Here is a 16,574-nt window from a genome sequence, read left to right as displayed (position 1 = left end):
TGTATGTGTACATGTGGTGTGTGTGTTGCATATGTGTATTGTGTCCATGTGCTTTTGTATGATGCATTTGTGCATCTGTGTGTATGTATGAACACTCCTGTGTCTTTTCTGTGCTGCGACTTAACAAAGAAAACCAGAGCTGGATGGTAGTCTGAGCAGTAAAAGCATTTTACTCAGGACTGTTGCCCAATGGGAACAGCATAGAACCCCATAGGAAAGCTCAGCTCCAAATACAGGGTAGGCCAGTGGGGATTTGGCTAAGGAGCAGGGTGTGATCGGTGATATGAAATTAATAACAGGAAACCTTTGGGTAGGAGACTTCTGGCTAAACCAACAGAGTGGGATTCTTACTAAGCTTGGACAATGCAGAGATAACATAGAAGCCCAGCGCTGGTTTGGAAAATTCCCAGAGCCTGAGCAGAGTTTGGTGAAGCGAAGAGCCTTTGTCAACCCCAATTTTTCCTCTTAAAGTCCCCTTTCCCTTTGTTGCACAGGTGTTCCATTAAAGAGAAACTGACTGACACTCGTTAGACCGAGAAAAAAAAAAAAAAGACTTTATTCAAGGCTCTTGCAATAGGGAGGGAGATGGGTTTGGCTCAGAATGCAGCTGACACAGCGGGATGGAAAATCACTAGGAAGAGACAGGGGAGGGATCTTCTTACCAAAAGTGGTGTAGCAGGAATCTTGCTCAGGCAGGTGGTTTAAGGCCATGCATTTACCCTAGGTGGGATGGGAGATGAGGGACTACATCAGACATCTCAAGGGAGGGCTCTCTAACTGGAATAAGACTAGGTGCAGCCAGTCAGAGCCAGGGCGGCAGCTCAGGGAAGCCTAGCTGGGATTTGGTCATGGAGAGCATCTGTGTCAGCTTTCAGAGATCCAGAGAGACACTTGTGTGTCTTACTGAGGACAAGTTGGGGTGCCCTAACAGGACCCCTTGTTCAGCTCCATCTGCAAGAGGATACCTCGAGTGCCCAGAGCTCTGGACAGGTATGGCAATATGCTCTGTTCCTTCCTCAGGAACCATGGATGCCATGGAACTTGCCAGGAAGCTACAGGAGGAGGCCACATGCTCCATCTGCCTTGACTACTTCACCGACCCTGTGATGACCACCTGTGGCCACAACTTCTGCCGCGAGTGCATCCGGCTGACCTGGGAGAGGGCCAAAGGCAAGAAAGGCAGGAGGAAGCGCAAGGGCTCCTTCCCCTGCCCCGAGTGCCGCGAGCTATCTCCCCAGAGGAACCTGCGGCCCAACCGCCTGCTGACCAAGGTGGCCGAGATGGCGCGGCAGCACCCCAGCTTCCAGAGCAGGGACCTGTGCAAGGTGCACCAGGAGCTGCTCAAACTCTTCTGCGAGGATGACCAGAGCCCCATCTGCGTGGTCTGCAGGGAGTCCCGGGACCACCGGTCCCACAGGGTGGTCCCTGTGGAGGAGGCTGTGCAGGAACACAAGGTGGGCCCAGCTGGGGCGGCAGGGACCAAGGAGCCCTGAGTGCACATGCATCGAGCATTGTGTCAGGCAGGAGAACGAGTGTGGTAACAAACAGCCCATGTCTGGGACCCCACAGTGGAAGTATTTGCTTGCTCCCACAACCAAGCAGACAGAGTGCAGAGACAGCAGGGCATCCCCTCCATGGTTACTCAGGCTGACCAAGTGGCCTCGTGCAGCCATCTGTGTGGGCAGGCCAGGTGACCCCTCTGTAGGGAAGAAAAAAACAAACCTTTTCCTCCACCCACCTGAGGCTCTCTGGCCCCTCAATTAGACTGAGCAAAGCCAGATCAGGGAGAGAAAGGCAAACTGTGAACACGTGTGGTTGGTGCACATCACAGGGGAGACGCCACTGCGCTGAATGATGAGTGGTCAGAACTAGGGCTTGTCTGGCATTTGAACAAAGAACAGTACATTTGGAGAGAAATGACAAAGGTAAAGTGATAAGCTTTCAAGGGTCAGCCACCCGGGAGTGCTTCAGTTTTTTCTAGCTGCTGTCCCAGAATGTAAGACCAGGAGGCTTATAAGAGACCAGGCAGGAATTTCATGCTCACGGTTCTGGAGGCTGGAAGTCTGGGATCAGGGTGCCAGCATGGTCAGGTGGGGGCTCCTTCCTGGTGCAGACTCAGGAAGTGAGACAGTGAGAAGGGGCTGGGAGCTCTCTGGGGTCTCATAAGGGTACTATCGCCATTCCAGAGGGCCCCACCCCCATGACCACATCACCTCCAGAGACCCAACCTCCTTTACCATCACCTTGGGGCTTAGGATTTAATGTAAATTTGGGGAGACATGAACATTCAGATCATAGAAAATAAATATTTGGGGGAAGTAATGGAAGATAAAGGTCATCAGTACCCTCTTGGTGCCCACTTTCCACCTTCATGGCCATAAAACTTCCTGGGAGGCAGATTCGTGGCAGCCCTCATTTCTCAGCAGTTTCTGCTTTTGGTCACATAACAGGAGCCCTGGAAGGCATCCTTCTGCATCTCTTATCATTAGCCTCCAGCTCAGAATCATCTTCCTGCCCAAGGGGCACATCTTGGGATGGCATATTTCCATCCCCCTTAAGATGGTCTTTGTGGTGGATGCAGCTTCAGAGGGCACCTCCCAACATGGGTGTGCAAGGGGCCTCTGATTCCTATCCTGCAGTCTGTTGTCCACAGCTGAAGCTGGAGGAGGACATGGGGCACCTGCGAGAGGAGATGGCGAAGACCCAGAAACTGCAGACCAGGGAGCAGCAGGCCTTGGCAGAGTGGCAGGCAGGTGCTGGGGCTGCAGGGAGTAGATGGGAAGACCCGGCTAGGCCCCAGGGCATGGCAGGGCCTCTGGAACTTGGGGACCCTTGAGGTGGGACTCACTGTCACATATGGATGAGATCAAGAACCCCAGAAAGGCACAGAATTGCTGCCAGAATCGAGACTGAGAACATGCACTCAGTCCAGACTGGCCACTTTGGAGACGGAGAGAACATGGGCACGCGGAGGCCTAGATGCTGCCATTTGGGGCTCAGGGGTCACCCCTTAGGGACAGGTGTTCTGCGTGGCCCCCAGCTCCCCTTTGCTGACTGTGGTTTTCTGTGGGTCACCTGGGGCCCTCCTAGTTGGCAGTCATAAGTGGTGCCTCACTCCCAGCCCCCACCCCGCAGGAGAAGGTGAAGGAGCAAAAAAGGCGCATTGTGATGGAGTTTGAGAAGATGTGTGTCCTCCTGATGGAAGAGGAGCAGCGCCTGCTGCAGGCTCTGAGGCAGGAGGAGGAGGCCACAGCCGCCCGGCTGCGGGAGAGTGCGGCCATGATGGAACAGCAGAGCCGCTCCCTGGAGACACTGCTGCTGCAGCTAGAAGATCAGAGCATGCGCGAACCACTGCACATGCTGCAGGTGAGGTACTCACCTGGCCAGGCAGGACAGGAGAGAGCTCTGGCCCAGGTGTGCTTGGCCTGCAGGGACAAATATAGGCCAACAGGTTCTGTCTCTGTAGCTTCAGGCTGCCTAACAAATGCCACGCCTGGGGGCTCAGATGACATTTATTGTCTCCCAGTCCGGGATCCAGGTGCAGGCAGGGCTGGTTCTCCTGAGGCCTCTCCCCTTGGTGTGTGGATGAACTCCTTCCTGTGTCCTGATCTCCTAAGAACATCAGCCACATTGGATTAGGGCCCATTCTAGTGACCTCATTCACCATCTTCACCTCTTAAAGGCCCCATCTCCAAATACAGCCCCATCAGAGGTCCTGGGGGCTGGGCTCTAATGTGGATTTGGGGGCCCAACAGGCTCCAGTCCTAGACACCTGTGTTCTGCATTCCCTCCTAGCCCCGGGGTGGCCCAAGGGCAGCTGTCATGTATGTAGAGACGTGGGGTAGAGACACACGAGCTAGGATGGGCCCCGTGACTTCATGGCAGGAATAAGTCATGTGATATCATCTGAGGTGGATGGAAGCTGGGAGATAGCACAGCAGGCCTGCCAAGGATCGGCCTGCATGTCGACACCAGGGCAGGCCAACAAATAGGTGACAGACTCAAGTGTGTGGGGTGATAAAACACATTTCACCCTGCGAGCCCTCTCTCTGCCCCCTCACACCCCCACCCCGAGCATGTTTATACAACTGAAGCTGATGCCACATGCAGGGTCAGCCCCAGTTTTATGCCTATTGTCCTGGCATCTTTGGTTTTGTACCAATAAGTGCCCTGGTTTAGATGACAGACTATGCACTCACACTAACTTTGGGGGCGACTTTGTCTTCTAGTAAAAGGCAGCCTGTTCATCAACCACTAAACATTCCTGACCCACCCAAGGCCTGCAGTGTAGAAGCAACCCTCCCTGGGTCTCTTGTGCCTTCCCTCCCATCTCAAGCAGGACAGCTCCCGTGTCCTTGCTCACATGTCCTCACTCATGTGCAGTGGGGAGAGCAGGAGGCCTGGGTGGCCCAGAGATAGGGCTCGACTCTGGAAACTGGGAGCAGGGTCATGGGAAAGCATTACAAAGCCTCCTTGCTCTGCAGGCCAGAAATGTCCACATAGGGTGCTTGGGGATGCCCCAGATTCCTATCAAGGCCTTGTCCTTCTCCCTCAATTTTCTCACAGGATATGAAGGACACCCTGGGCAGGTATGTGGCTGCCTGCGGTGGAGGCAGTGATGGGCGCCTAGGGCTCCACATGGGGCCAGAGGGGACAGTGACACTTGTGTCCACTTGAGGAAGAACAGCGTGAGTGTGCAGTACCCAGAGGCCACGCCCACCATGTTGAAGACAGTCTGCAGAGTCCCGGGACAGATAGAAGTGCTCAAGAGTTTCCAAGGTAAGTGGGGCCCATTCTCTCAGCTAGAGCCACCACTGAGGGCCTTGACCTTCACACACTGCCCTGACCAACTGCTCCTGGGAGATGCCCAAATGGTCCCCAGTCCATCTCTTTGGCACCACCAATATCGAAAGCAGGGGTACGGCCCATGCAGTCAGTGACCTAGGCTCACAGCTGGATTCAGCTAAGGGGAGTCCTGGGGAAGGGGGGTTGAGGAAGAATGGGGATGATTCAGGCCCCCTACCCCCTCGGCTGGGCCTGTCTGCAGAAGACGTGGTGCCTGACCCCACCACGGCGTACCCCTACCTCCTGCTATACGAGAGCCGCCAGAGGCGCTACCTGAGCACCCCGCCGGCCGGCGTGCCCTGCAGCAAGGACAGATTCCTGGCCTACCCGTGCGCAGTGGGCTGTCAAACCTTCTCCTCGGGGCGACACTACTGGGAGGTGGGCATGAACCTCACCGGTGATGCGCTGTGGGCCCTGGGTGTGTGTAGGGACAATGTCAGCCGGAAGGACAGGGTCCCCAAGTCCCCCGAAAATGGATTCTGGGTGGTGCAGCTGTGCAAGGGAAAGAAGTACATGCCACCTGTGTCCACCCCGACCCCCATCACACTGACCGAGCCTCCCAGCCATGTGGGTGTCTTTCTGGACTTTGAGGCAGGCGAGGTATCTTTCTATAATGTGAACAGTGGGTCCCACCTGCATACCTACGCCCAGCCCACCTTCCCAGGCCCCTTGCAGCCCTTCTTCTGCCTCGGGGCCCCCAAATCCGGCCAGATGGTCATCTCCACAGTGACACTGTGGGTGAAAGGATAGGTACACAGGGGGGGGGGGTATTATGGGCACCTGCTTTCTCAAAAAGGTGAGGCGGTCTTGCTCAGCACCACCTGCCTGCTTCTCTCAGGTGGAGCAGGGACAGCTGTCACTGTACCAGGCAGGATCACAGAGCCAAAGTATAATCATGATTAAAGCAGTTAAATGTTGAGACTATATTCACAAAGGCTTCATAGAACCTGTATCCATCTCTAAGTACACACCTATGGACCAGGCCAGCATGCTGTAGTTTTCTTTAGCCATGTCCCCCTCCACCTGCCACTTGTTGAGTCTTGCCAGGTTCTGGTTATTACAGGTAAAGCTGTGATCTCAGGGCTGTGATGTCATCGTCAGTTCCACATTTGGGTCCTTCGTAGGGAAAACAAGAAAGAACAACCGTTCAAGCTGAATCCCTAAAAGCCTCAGAGCTGCCCACCCGGCATGCTTTTCCACCCCATTAAGTTGCACCTGTAGGGGTGAAATTCAAAGAGTAAAGATCATTGTGGGGGTGGGCTCTCTCACTCCCTCCCTACCCCACCCTTAAGGTCCTCACCCCTGCAGTTTCAGGCGCATCAACAGCCCTGTAACACCTATTAGCACCCCAGAATTCCAGTCAATGTACTCTTGCCCCCAAAAGACCAGAGTTCCTGACGGAGCCCCGCGCCCTATTCATTCAGAGCTTGCCCTAGGACGCCCGGTCTGGGATGCACGGGCTTAGGCTACCTTGAGGATCCCTAAGTCCTAGCGGTAGCTGCACTACGTGGGGAGCCCAGGGACCGTGCGGGGCGTCCCGCCGGCCTGGGCCCTGCACCCCATTCTTCTCCGGGCCGGAGGAAGAGGCCGAGCCCCGCGCATCCAGAATAAATTGGAGCCACGGCCGCAGTGAAGACACAAGGTCGACACGGGAACCGTCTCCAATTCTGTCCCGCCGGCGGGCCGCGTGACACACCGCAGCCAATCCCGGGCCAAAGCGGGTTGTTCCAGGGGGGCGGGAGGGGAATGCTTCCTGCTTCCGCCGTCTCCTCTTCCTGTCCGCGTCCGGGAGCCACCGCGCCCCCTGCAATCCTGCGCTTCGCGTAGTCTGAGCCTTGCGACCCCGCAGCCACCGCGCTCCCCGGAATCTTGAGCCTCGCATACCCAGAGCCCTCGGCCACCGCGCCCTCTCCAGACTCCTGGCGTCTGCAGGCCAGCGTCCAAACGGCAGAGAGCGCCGTTTTCCTCCGTTCCACCGTGCCATGGCCGCCCCTGACCTGTCCACCAACCTCCAGGAGGAGGCCACCTGTGCCATCTGCCTCGACTACTTCACGGACCCGGTGATGACTGACTGCGGCCACAACTTCTGCCGTGAGTGTATCCGTCGCTGTTGGGGTCAGCCTGAGGGCCCGTACGCCTGCCCCGAGTGCCGCGAGCTGTCCCCGCAGCGGAACCTGCGGCCCAACCGCCCGCTCGCCAAGATGGCCGAGATGGCGCGGCGCCTGCACCCGCCGTCGCCTGTCCCGCAGGGCGTGTGCGCCGCGCACCGCGAGCCGCTGGCCTCTTTCTGCGTTGATGAGCTGCGCCTGCTGTGCGCAGCCTGCGAGCGCTCCGGGGAGCATTGGACGCACCGTGTGCGCCCGCTGCAGGACGCGGCCGAGGACCTCAAGGTACGCCGCAGGGCGGGGGGAGCAGGCGCGAGCGCAGCCTGGCTCAGGTCTGGGGAGCGCGGCCTGGTCTGGGGTTTGGGGTGGGGGGCTAACCCTGTCCCAGACAAGCGCTTGCGCGCGGCTGTGGCGCTACTCAGCAGTGGGGCACTGACCTGGGAACTTGGGGGAGGGGGCGTGCTCTCTGAGGCCGAGGTCCCTCTGGTGGGTACTGGGCAGGTGTGACAGAACAGTGGCCGGGATGGAGCCCAGAGCAAGAGAGAGTGGGAGGAGAACCTCAGATGAGGCTTTCACTCAGAGGTGGACAGATGAAGACTGTCATTTCTGATGGGGGAAGGGGACGAGTTGTGACCAGGGTCCGTAGTGGGGCCTCAGCAAGTGCGAAGGTCTTGATAAGAAGGGTCTCAAGGAGGCCAAAAGGAACCGGCTGCAGAGCCCCATGCTGGGAACCTTGGCTGACAGCTATTGCCCTGGGAGGCAGATGCTAGGACCCGCCTGGCTTTCTGAGTGGGTTACGGCTGCCATCTGACACGTCAGGGCTCAGCCGTGCTTGGATTCCAGGCTGAAAGCCTTGTTTTCCTGTTCTGTAAATGCATTTCCTTAAAACCCAAAGCCACACCAGCACCCCGCCCCTGCGGGGAGCCTCAGGGCAAAAGCTCACCTAGCCCACCTGGCCTCCTGCCCACTGAGAGTTTGCTTTTGGAACACAGGTGTTGATACAGAGACAGCATCTTTCAAACTTTTTGACTGGCTTGCATTTTGTTTCATGGCCAGTGCATGTGTGTGATCTGCCAAGTACCAAGTTTAGTCAGTATTAGGTTCAATACTTGGCTGGTAGGTCACTATCATAGAACAAGCTTCTGGTACACCAGGATAAACCTGTTCCCCCATCCACATCAGTGGGCTGATGTTGACGTGGATTCCAGTGGTTTTCTCACTTTGAGGTATTACATGCATGCAGGATGGTCCACTCCTCATTTCAATCCGGCAGGTTTGTACTCTTGTCACCAAGCACCCCAATTAGGGTACAGAAAGTGATCATGAGAGCAGAGAGTTCTCCAGCTGCTCCCCAGAGGTCCCTTCCAACTGATCTGATAAAGTCTCATGGGGCAGCACTCAACCCTTTCTAACGTAGGGGTAGGAAAACCTTTTTCTCTATCCTGTTTGGTTCTGTGTCTGAGGCTTGCAAATTAAACTGAAAAAAGACAGATTAACATAAAAAGATGTAATTTTATTAGTCTTTTTAATTTTACATGGCACTAAGTTTCACAGGAAAAAAATGAAAAAACCCAAAGGAGTGGTTAGACTCAGGGGCTTATATTCTATTTTAACCAAAGATGGTAAATTATGGAAAAGTAACTAGACAGAGGAATGGGGATTTGGGCTTCTAGGACCAATAACTGGGAAATGAAACTGGAAATGTATGGAGGAACAACTGGAAGGTCAGCTTTGTATTAGGAAAGTCTCTAGGCAGACTCCTTTCAAAGATGACACCTCATCTCCGGTGAGTAGTGTGCTCCCTGCCTGGTACAAGGAGGCCACCTTTGTCACAGGAAATCCATACCCTGCCTTTAGGCCAAAAGGAGGAGGGCAGAGATCTCTTCCCGCATCTGCCGTTTCTCCATCATCTGTAGCTCAAAAAAATCCTGATGCCAAAGTGGCCTGTCTTGAGGTGGTATATTCTGATTCCCTTCACTGTACTGGTGCCCACTTTGTCTTAATGCTGGGGATGCCCCAGCAAGGTATGGTAAACAGTCGAAGTAAAGTTGGGCATTGCCTGAAGACAGATGTAGTAGTTGTACACATCTGGTAGCTCTGGAGGCTTCTGGGGAACCAATGGCAAGCCCGGGACAGGCACAGAAGTGAATGTTAGCAGGAGATGAAGGGGGCGGCGGATGGCAGGAGAAAGGAAATAACTGGCTAGGGGCCAAGGGTCGGCCTCCATGGGGATGGAGGGCATTTCCTGGCATATTCAGTTTGCTTTGTCGGTTGTGTTCCAGATATGGTTTCCCACAACTGGTGCTTGCCACCAGGTGTAGGCTCGGCTATGGCCGGGCAGCGGGAGCGGGGACAGGGCCGAGTTGGGTCACTGGCTGGCCTCGCCTCCCTGCAGGGCAAGCTGGAGAAGTCCCTGGAGCACCTGCAGAAGCAAATGGAGGACGCACTGCTGTTCCAAGCCCAGGCGGAGGAGACCTGCGCCCTGTGGCAGGCAGGTGGCCCAGCACTGAGGTCCTGGGGATGGGGAGAAGGGGGGCACTGAGGCGCCACCTTCACACTCATGGTTCTCATAAGGCAGCACCCCTACTCCAGACCCTGCACCCCTGTGGTACGTTTGGGTAAGGGAGTCTGGTGGTGGGTTTGATGGTCCTAGAGGTCAGGGGAGATGGTGGGGCACCCGCATAGTGGGTTTGGGTGTGGAGAGTTTGGCTCACTGCCCCCCTGCGCCCCCACAGAAGATGGTGGAAAGCCAGCGGCAGAACGTGCACGCGGAGTTTGAGCGGCTGCGCCGCCTGCTGGCAGAAGAGGAGCAGCGCCTGCTGCAGAGGCTAGAGGAGGAGGAGCTGGAGGTGCTACCCCCGCTGCGAGAGAGCGCAGCACGGCTGGGGCAGCAAAGCGCCCAGCTGGCCGAGCTTGTCGCTGAGCTGGAGGGGCGCTGCCAGCTGCCAGCACTGGGGCTGCTGCAGGTGGGTGCACCAGGGGTGGGCATGTGGGGCGCCAGGGGGATGGGGGCTGCCTGGGAGTGGGAAGTGGAGGAAGCCCTCCCTGGGTGGAGGAGCAGGTCTTCTGACTTCGGACTTTCCTGCACCTCCGTGGAGCTTGAGCTAGGCATACCTTCGGGGACCAGGAAGAGGCTCCTGGTTGCTCTCCTGGGATTTGAACTTGGTCTTTTGGGCTTTGTTGAGCCATTGAGCAGTTCTGAGAAATGGAAAAAACCGGGACTGTGGGCATCAGCAACAGTGAGGTGGAACTGGGTGGCCAGCTGGGAGGTGTAGGTTCTAGGAAGAAGAGTCGGCCCAGGATGTTAGATGGGACCCACAAGTCTGTGTGAAACGCAATTTGGCATCTCAGGTGTCCTAGTGAGTGGGTGGCCTCAGCCAGCTTGGCTGTATTTCACATCACTAAGTAGCCACCTGCTTCTCCACCTGTGTCTTTCTGCCCCCACTCTGCTCCTCACTTCTTCCTACCTGCCCCCACTATTCTCCACCTGTTCTCTGTGGCCCCCCACTTTTCTCATGTATCCTTGCCCCAGGCTGTAGGGAGGGCTTCTCCCAGCTTCCCTGACCTGTGCTGGATGGGGGTGAATCTGCTGTGTGGAGGACGGGGAAACAGCCATGGGCAGCACCATGTTTACTGGTGTGAGTGGAGAGGTCAGGTGGGTTTGTACCCTCGGCCCCAGTGTTGGACAAGGGATCTACCCATGCTGGGGTTCTGACACCCAGTGTGGGGGGTGCCCAAGGCCCCAAGGACACAGGAGGCAAGGATTTGGGTAACTTAGAAACCCACAGTTCAGCATCCCAGCTGCCCCTCTGAGCTTCCCCCTAGCTCTCCTTTTTGGGTACAGAGCATTTTCCTAAAGGGACACATGTCTTGAGTCCCCACTACCCAGAGTAGCCAGGTGGTCTCCACAAAGGCCAACTCCCTCCCCTCAGCGTCCAGGTGCACCCCACCCTACCCTTGCTCAGGGTGTCTTGTTCTGTCCCTCTATTGATTGGGCAAGGGAATTCCCAGGCCTTGTGACAACCAAGACCACCCCCCCTACCCCATTCCCCAGGATCCAGTTTCTAAGTGCTTCTACCCAGCCCACCCAAAGCTTCTCGTGCCCAGGCCCTTTGTACATGCGTCTCCAGGCCTGAACCATCCCCATGTCTCCTGATGAATTCTTGGGCTTCAGAAACCCACCAGTCTCCCTCTTCTTTTGAGGCTTGGTGGGTCCTGTGCCCCCCAGACAGAATCACCAATTGTGCGAAAGTTCCCACTGCAAAGGAAGCCCTCATTGGACATGATGTCACATCATGTCTGCGTCCCAGGGTCTGCCCTGGCCGCTGGTGCTCAGCATGGTTAGAATGACTGCCGTGGGGTTCGTTGGACTGACAAAGTGTACCAGGCAGTGTTCTAAAAAGAAACGAACTGCTTGCTGCTAGGAGCTAGTGTTTCAAGTAACAGAGTATGTCAGTCAGCTCAGGCTGTGTAACTGATGCCACAGACAGGTGACTTAAGCAACGTTTATTGTCTCACGGTCCTGGAGGCCAGAATCCGAGATCCAGATGTAGGCAGGGCTGGTTTTTCCTAAGGCCTCTCAGTGTATGGATAGCTGCTTCCTCCTGTGTCCTCACGTGGTCAGCTCTCTGTGTGCTGATCTCTTATAAGGACACCAGCCCACCCTAGTGACCTCGTTTTAACCTAATTTTTAAAAGTCCATCTCCAAATAGAGCCCCTTTCTGAGGTCTTGGACATTGGGGTCCAACATGTGGATTTGGGGGCCACGGTCAGCCTGTAACACTGAATAAAATGCTCTTATGTTTTGTTATGGGAGGAAAGAACATCCAGACAGATAAGCAGATCTGGAAGGCAGCTGTGAGGGAGGGCAGCTGGTGGGGTAAGCTGGGGATGGGAGCCAGAAGGCAGGAAACATTGGGTGGATATTGGCCAGGCTCTCGGCTAGGATGGAGCCAGCCCTTATCCCCTGGAGGCTCGGACCCCACCCTGCCTGTTCCCAGCACCCATAGGCATTCCAGGCTGTGGGCCAGTGAGCTAGCAGCCAGATACCCTGTTCTCTCCAAGCACATGGAGGGAATGAGGCTGGGTCTGCAGGGCTGGCTGCACCCCAAGCTTCTCAGTGTACCCATCTGTAAGCATGCTAAGGATGGCCTAGGGGCAGTTTCTGACCATGTGTGCATATGTGTGGGGGGGGCATGTGTGTGGTTTGGGGGGACCCTCAGGTGGGGATTGCCCAGGACCAGGTGACAGGCGCTGATGCCACATGTCTCTCCCACAGGACATCAGGGACACCCTGCGCAGGTAGGAGCCCAGCCTCTCCCCAGGGAAGGCGGGCGGGTGTAGGTGGGCTTGCTCGGGGGTGACACCTGGCTGCCTCTCCAGGGTCCAGGACATGAAGCTGCAGCCACCCAAGGTGGTGCCTATGGAGATGAGAACAGTGTGCAGGGTCCCAGGTCTGGTGGAGGTCCTGCAGAGGTTCCGAGGTAGGTGCCACTGCTCTAGGTAGGGCTCCAGGCCCTGGGGATCCTGGCATGAAACCCGCACTGGGAAAATGGCCATAGAAAGCACTTGGGTTCCTCCTATCCCTTAAAGGATAATGAATCACAAAGCAGTGTGGTCTATTTTTCAGAACGTTCTGTGTCACAACTGCAAATGGTTAGGCAATCTTTTCGGGGAGGATGCATTAGAGGGAGTGGTCACTTTGCAGGCAGCTGTGAGGCCACTCAGGTCAGGAGTAGAAGCCCCTCGGGCTGGCGGGAGGGACTTGAGGTAACTGCTGCTCTGTCTGCAGGGGATGTAACGCTGGATCCTGATACTGCCAACCCTGAGCTAGTCCTGTCAGAGGACAGGCGAAGTGTACGGCGGGGGGACCTGCGGCAGGCTCTGCCCGATAGCCCTGAGCGCTTCGACCCTGGGCCCTGCGTGCTGGGCCGGGAGCCCCTGACCTCCGGCCGCCACTACTGGGAAGTGGAGGTGGGTGAGCGGGCCAGCTGGGCCCTGGGTGTCTGTAGAGAGAATGCCAACCGCAAGGAGAAAGGCGAGCTCTTCGCCGGCAACGGCTTCTGGATCCTGGTATTCCTGGGGGGCTTCTACAACTCCTCTGAGCCGGCCTTTGCCCCGCTGCGTGACCCACCCCGGCGTGTGGGCATCTTTCTGGACTACGAGGCCGGGCAGCTGTCCTTCTACAGTGCCACCGATGGGTCGCTTCTTTATGCCTTCCCTGAGACACCCTTCTCCGGGACACTACGGGCCCTCTTCTCTCCACTGTCCAGCAGCCTGACCCCCATGACCATCTGCCGGCCCAAGGGCGGGCCTGGGAATGGGTTAGCTCCCCAGTGAGTGGTCCTCTCACGCCCTTGTCTTGCCTTTGGATCTTCGGGAAGCCATGTGAAAGTGAGTGCTGGGCCAGCAATACCCTCACTTGGGGTACCCTCCACAGCCATTGGTTGTTGAGACCCTGTCATCAGTGCATCACTCACAGTCCTCAGAGGCAAGCCTGGGGCCCTGGCAGCTCGCTTCTAGGAGCCCAGTCAGCCTGGCTGGTCTAGGTTGAGGCATCACGGCCTGTTTAACTTTCTGGGGCTGCAGTCTGAGCCTGATCGTGAAGCCACGTCTCTGGTCATAGAAGATGGGCTGGATGTGGGATCTGGTCATAGAAGATGGGCTGGATGTGGTTGCCTCATTAGGGTACAGCAGTCCTCAGGAGGGGACGTGGGGGAAGCCACAGGAAGGGCCCTGGGAGCAAAAGGTGACCAGTGAGGGGCCAAGGTCCTCAGGTCCTTCAGCATGGACCCCTCAGGGCTTCTAAGGAATGTTCCTTTCCACCCAGAGGTGAGCAAGGGTTTGGGAATGATGCTCTGGCCCTGCCTGAGGGAGGGGTGAGGCTACAGAGGGCCCCACTTGCAGAATCCAGGATTTGTTTTTTGGTGCTTCTTCACAGGAAGGTGTGGTGCAGCATCTCTGCACACTGAGACTTCACCTGTTGTAAGGACCATCCTTGCAATAAATAAACTAACTGTTGTTTGATCTACTGTCTTGAATGGGTGGCGGGGAGTCCATGGGTGGAGACCAGCCTCAGAGTCGGGGACATAGCACCTGCCCTGTGCTTGTGTTCACCTCATGCAGCTGCTGGAGATCCTTCCCCCCCCCCCAAACCTAACACTTCTAGGTCCCACGGTGTTTGACAGTAGCTAAGTGCTTTACCTGGTTATTTATTTACTTGTTCTCCCATTGTTAGACTTTTTGTTGTTATTTTAGACATGTGCCACTTTGAGTATCTTCAACACCAATTCTTTCAAATTGCACAAGAGGTTTTTCTCAGTCGAGCCAGGATTAGGCATTTTTGTGGCTGGGGAAGCTTCCCTTTCTTTTCCAAGGCGATATGCCCACTGTCCTTCCTGTTGATAATCTTGAGAAGGCTGGTCAGTTCGTCTGGAGCAAGATTTGGACTTTCAAGTTTGAGACTTCCCAGATGACCAAAACCTAGGCGGCGGGACAGTCTCATGGTGAGAGCCCAGACAAGCACATGATCACGTCCAGAACAGCATGACAGATGGCTTAGACCCCTCGAATCAAAGATTCATAGGGAAAAACAATTTCATTAACACATACACCTCATGGGAGACACCTGGGAAAAAGTAACTCCAGCAGTGGTTGAGAACTCCAGTGCCCACAGACTCTGTATCCCGGAACAGTCTGCCAGGAAATGACAGGCCAAAGAAAGCAGTTGAGGCTTCAAGGCAGCACCCACAAGTGGGTGGATGAGGGTCGGAAGGCTTCCCCAAGCCTCTCCACACTGAAGGGTCTAGTGTCGGCAACTGGCTAAGTCCAGGTGGCAAGGAGGGAAACCACCTTTTAGGAACTCTGGGAGGGCAGTCAGCTCTTCTAGTGTCTGTTTATCTGCTGCCTCCAGCCCAAGTGATCCTGTTGCCAAAGTTGGGTTGTTGGGATGGAATGTTCTGCCATCCTTCAGGTTATGAGCAGTGGGCTTAGGTGACTCCTGTCCACAGCACACCCCAAATGTACTTTCCACATTTGTTCTACTTATTGATCCAGGGGCTACGTGGTAGCCCCCACTTTTCTGGGCACAAGAGACCACAGTGAACACGCAGGATCCTGGGTGGCTGGTGTCTCAGTGTACACAAGTGTGTCCCACAGTAGTGGCTGTCTCCTGCACTAGCAGTGAGTGAGTCCCACAGTAATCAGGCAGCTCCCTCAGGCAGGTGAGTGTCTTGTGGAAAATATAGCCAGATGGAGGTAGAGCCAGGTGTGAAGATGTCAGGCAAACAGGTTTCCAAAAGTCACCCTCCAGGAGCCTGCCAGGTTATTCAAATGCCCAGAAGCTCTGTCCCCAGGCGACACAGCTGCCTTAGGGAGATAGAGGAAAGCTAGTAGAAAAGGGAAATGAGCATTCTGCGTTTGATGGCACTACCAAAGGAGGACATGTGTGGCTAGTCTAATCTGCATAGCTTGGTACCTGTGATATAAGGAAAATGTGAAATATCCCTGGGTGCACGTCAGTCTTCAATGTCCCTTTTCCTTTCCCTCCTGCTCCTTCCCTGGCATGTGATGTACACACAGAAATGCGGTAAGAGACAGAGGGTCTTTGTTTTTCCCCCTTTTCGCATGTCTTCCTCGGCTAATCTGGCAGTGCATCTGTGTGGTACGTAACACTCATTCTGCACTGAGTGAGCAGGAGAAAAGGGCAGGGCCACTCCAACAGAGCTGGATTTTAAATAACTTGACTCTCCGCTTTTCATGTCATCACTTGGTAAGCGGACAATTCAGTGATGTCAGTAAACGCCCTATCACTCCAGGTGCGCGTCGGAATGGTGGCTGTCTCCATTCTAGACAAGACAGTGTGCCGCCTAGGATGAGACCTGTAGGCAGGGAGCCCAGTGTCCGAAGGTCCAGAGGGCTACGCCCCAGCTGGCTGGCTGGGGATGCTGAGGTTCTCCACACCCACTCCAGGCAGGACCTGGGAACTCCGATGTCTTTGTGGAGGACTGCACTGTGTGCAACCATCCTCCATCACCGCTACCTCCTGCGCATCCCTGGGGATCGCAGCCCCCACACACCCCTCGCTGGCTCTGCGGTCCCCTGAGACTTCCCATGCTCTTTGGAAACCTGTGCCCCTCCACGTGCAGGCCCAAGGACCTCCGCGCCCCGCCTTCACACCTCACGCAATCCCTACATCCTCCCCGCGGCCCCACCTTCTGCATTCCCTCCGCGCATCCTGCTCACCCTAGACACTTGATGCTTCCCGGCTCCTGTCCCCCACATCCAGCGTCCCTCTGAGGCCAGCCCTCACACTCACCTCCTCGCCCAAGCCCACCTCCCTGCCTCCCGCGGCCTGCCTTGCTCTCATGCTCACTCAAAGACCCACCTGAGAGCCTGCCTGAACCCTTCGCCCCCAACCTGCCCTGGATACGCCCTGCCCAGCCCCTCCTCTCCTGGTCACTCAGTTTTTGTAACAATTTTATTGTGATATAATTTTCACACCGTAAAATAACAGCTGTTTCAAATGGACAATTCAATGACTTTTACTAAATCCGCCATCACCGCAATCCAAGCTTAGAACATTTCCATCACCTCAGGAAGATCCTGTTCCACAAATGTGTCTTG

At 55.8% G+C, this 16,574-nt stretch overlaps 2 protein-coding genes and 1 long non-coding RNA gene across 4 annotated transcripts; 2 read left to right on the top strand and 1 right to left on the bottom strand.

Annotated features, from left to right (window-relative positions):
* The first annotated feature begins 569 nt into the window (after nucleotides 1-569).
* Nucleotides 570-5,615, top strand: TRIM17 (tripartite motif containing 17). The gene is made up of 6 exons (XM_006923277.3): nucleotides 570-1,454; nucleotides 2,654-2,749; nucleotides 3,136-3,366; nucleotides 4,567-4,589; nucleotides 4,679-4,779; nucleotides 5,048-5,615. The coding sequence occupies exons 1-6, from the start codon at nucleotides 849-851 to the stop codon at nucleotides 5,593-5,595; spliced, it is 1,605 nt and encodes a 534-aa protein (XP_006923339.3). The 5' UTR covers nucleotides 570-848; the 3' UTR covers nucleotides 5,596-5,615.
* A 129-nt stretch (nucleotides 5,616-5,744) lies between these two features.
* On the bottom strand, nucleotides 5,745-6,529 carry LOC107196486. Its single transcript, XR_001517875.2, has 2 exons — nucleotides 6,316-6,529; nucleotides 5,745-5,961 (listed from the first exon to the last, which is right to left on the bottom strand). It is a non-coding gene; the product is annotated as an uncharacterized LOC107196486 (long non-coding RNA).
* Nucleotides 6,530-6,612: 83 nt separating this feature from the next.
* TRIM11 (tripartite motif containing 11) lies at nucleotides 6,613-13,976 on the top strand. Of its 2 annotated transcripts, none has more exons than XM_015598209.2 (6): nucleotides 6,613-7,235; nucleotides 9,346-9,441; nucleotides 9,689-9,916; nucleotides 12,229-12,251; nucleotides 12,333-12,433; nucleotides 12,742-13,976. In XM_015598209.2, exons 1-6 carry the CDS (start codon nucleotides 6,828-6,830, stop codon nucleotides 13,287-13,289), a joined length of 1,404 nt encoding a protein of 467 aa, XP_015453695.1. In that variant the 5' UTR covers nucleotides 6,613-6,827; the 3' UTR covers nucleotides 13,290-13,976. The 2 variants fall into 2 exon arrangements, with proteins under 2 accessions (XP_015453695.1, XP_006923338.1); XM_006923276.3 differs by having other exon boundaries at nucleotides 9,686-9,916.
* Nucleotides 13,977-16,574: the final 2,598 nt, after the last annotated feature.

The sequence above is a fragment of the Pteropus alecto genome, unplaced genomic scaffold, assembly GCF_000325575.1.
Source record: "Pteropus alecto unplaced genomic scaffold, ASM32557v1 scaffold78, whole genome shotgun sequence".
Lineage (NCBI taxonomy): Eukaryota > Metazoa > Chordata > Mammalia > Chiroptera > Pteropodidae > Pteropus > Pteropus alecto.
This window is presented reverse-complemented; position numbering and strand designations above follow the sequence as displayed.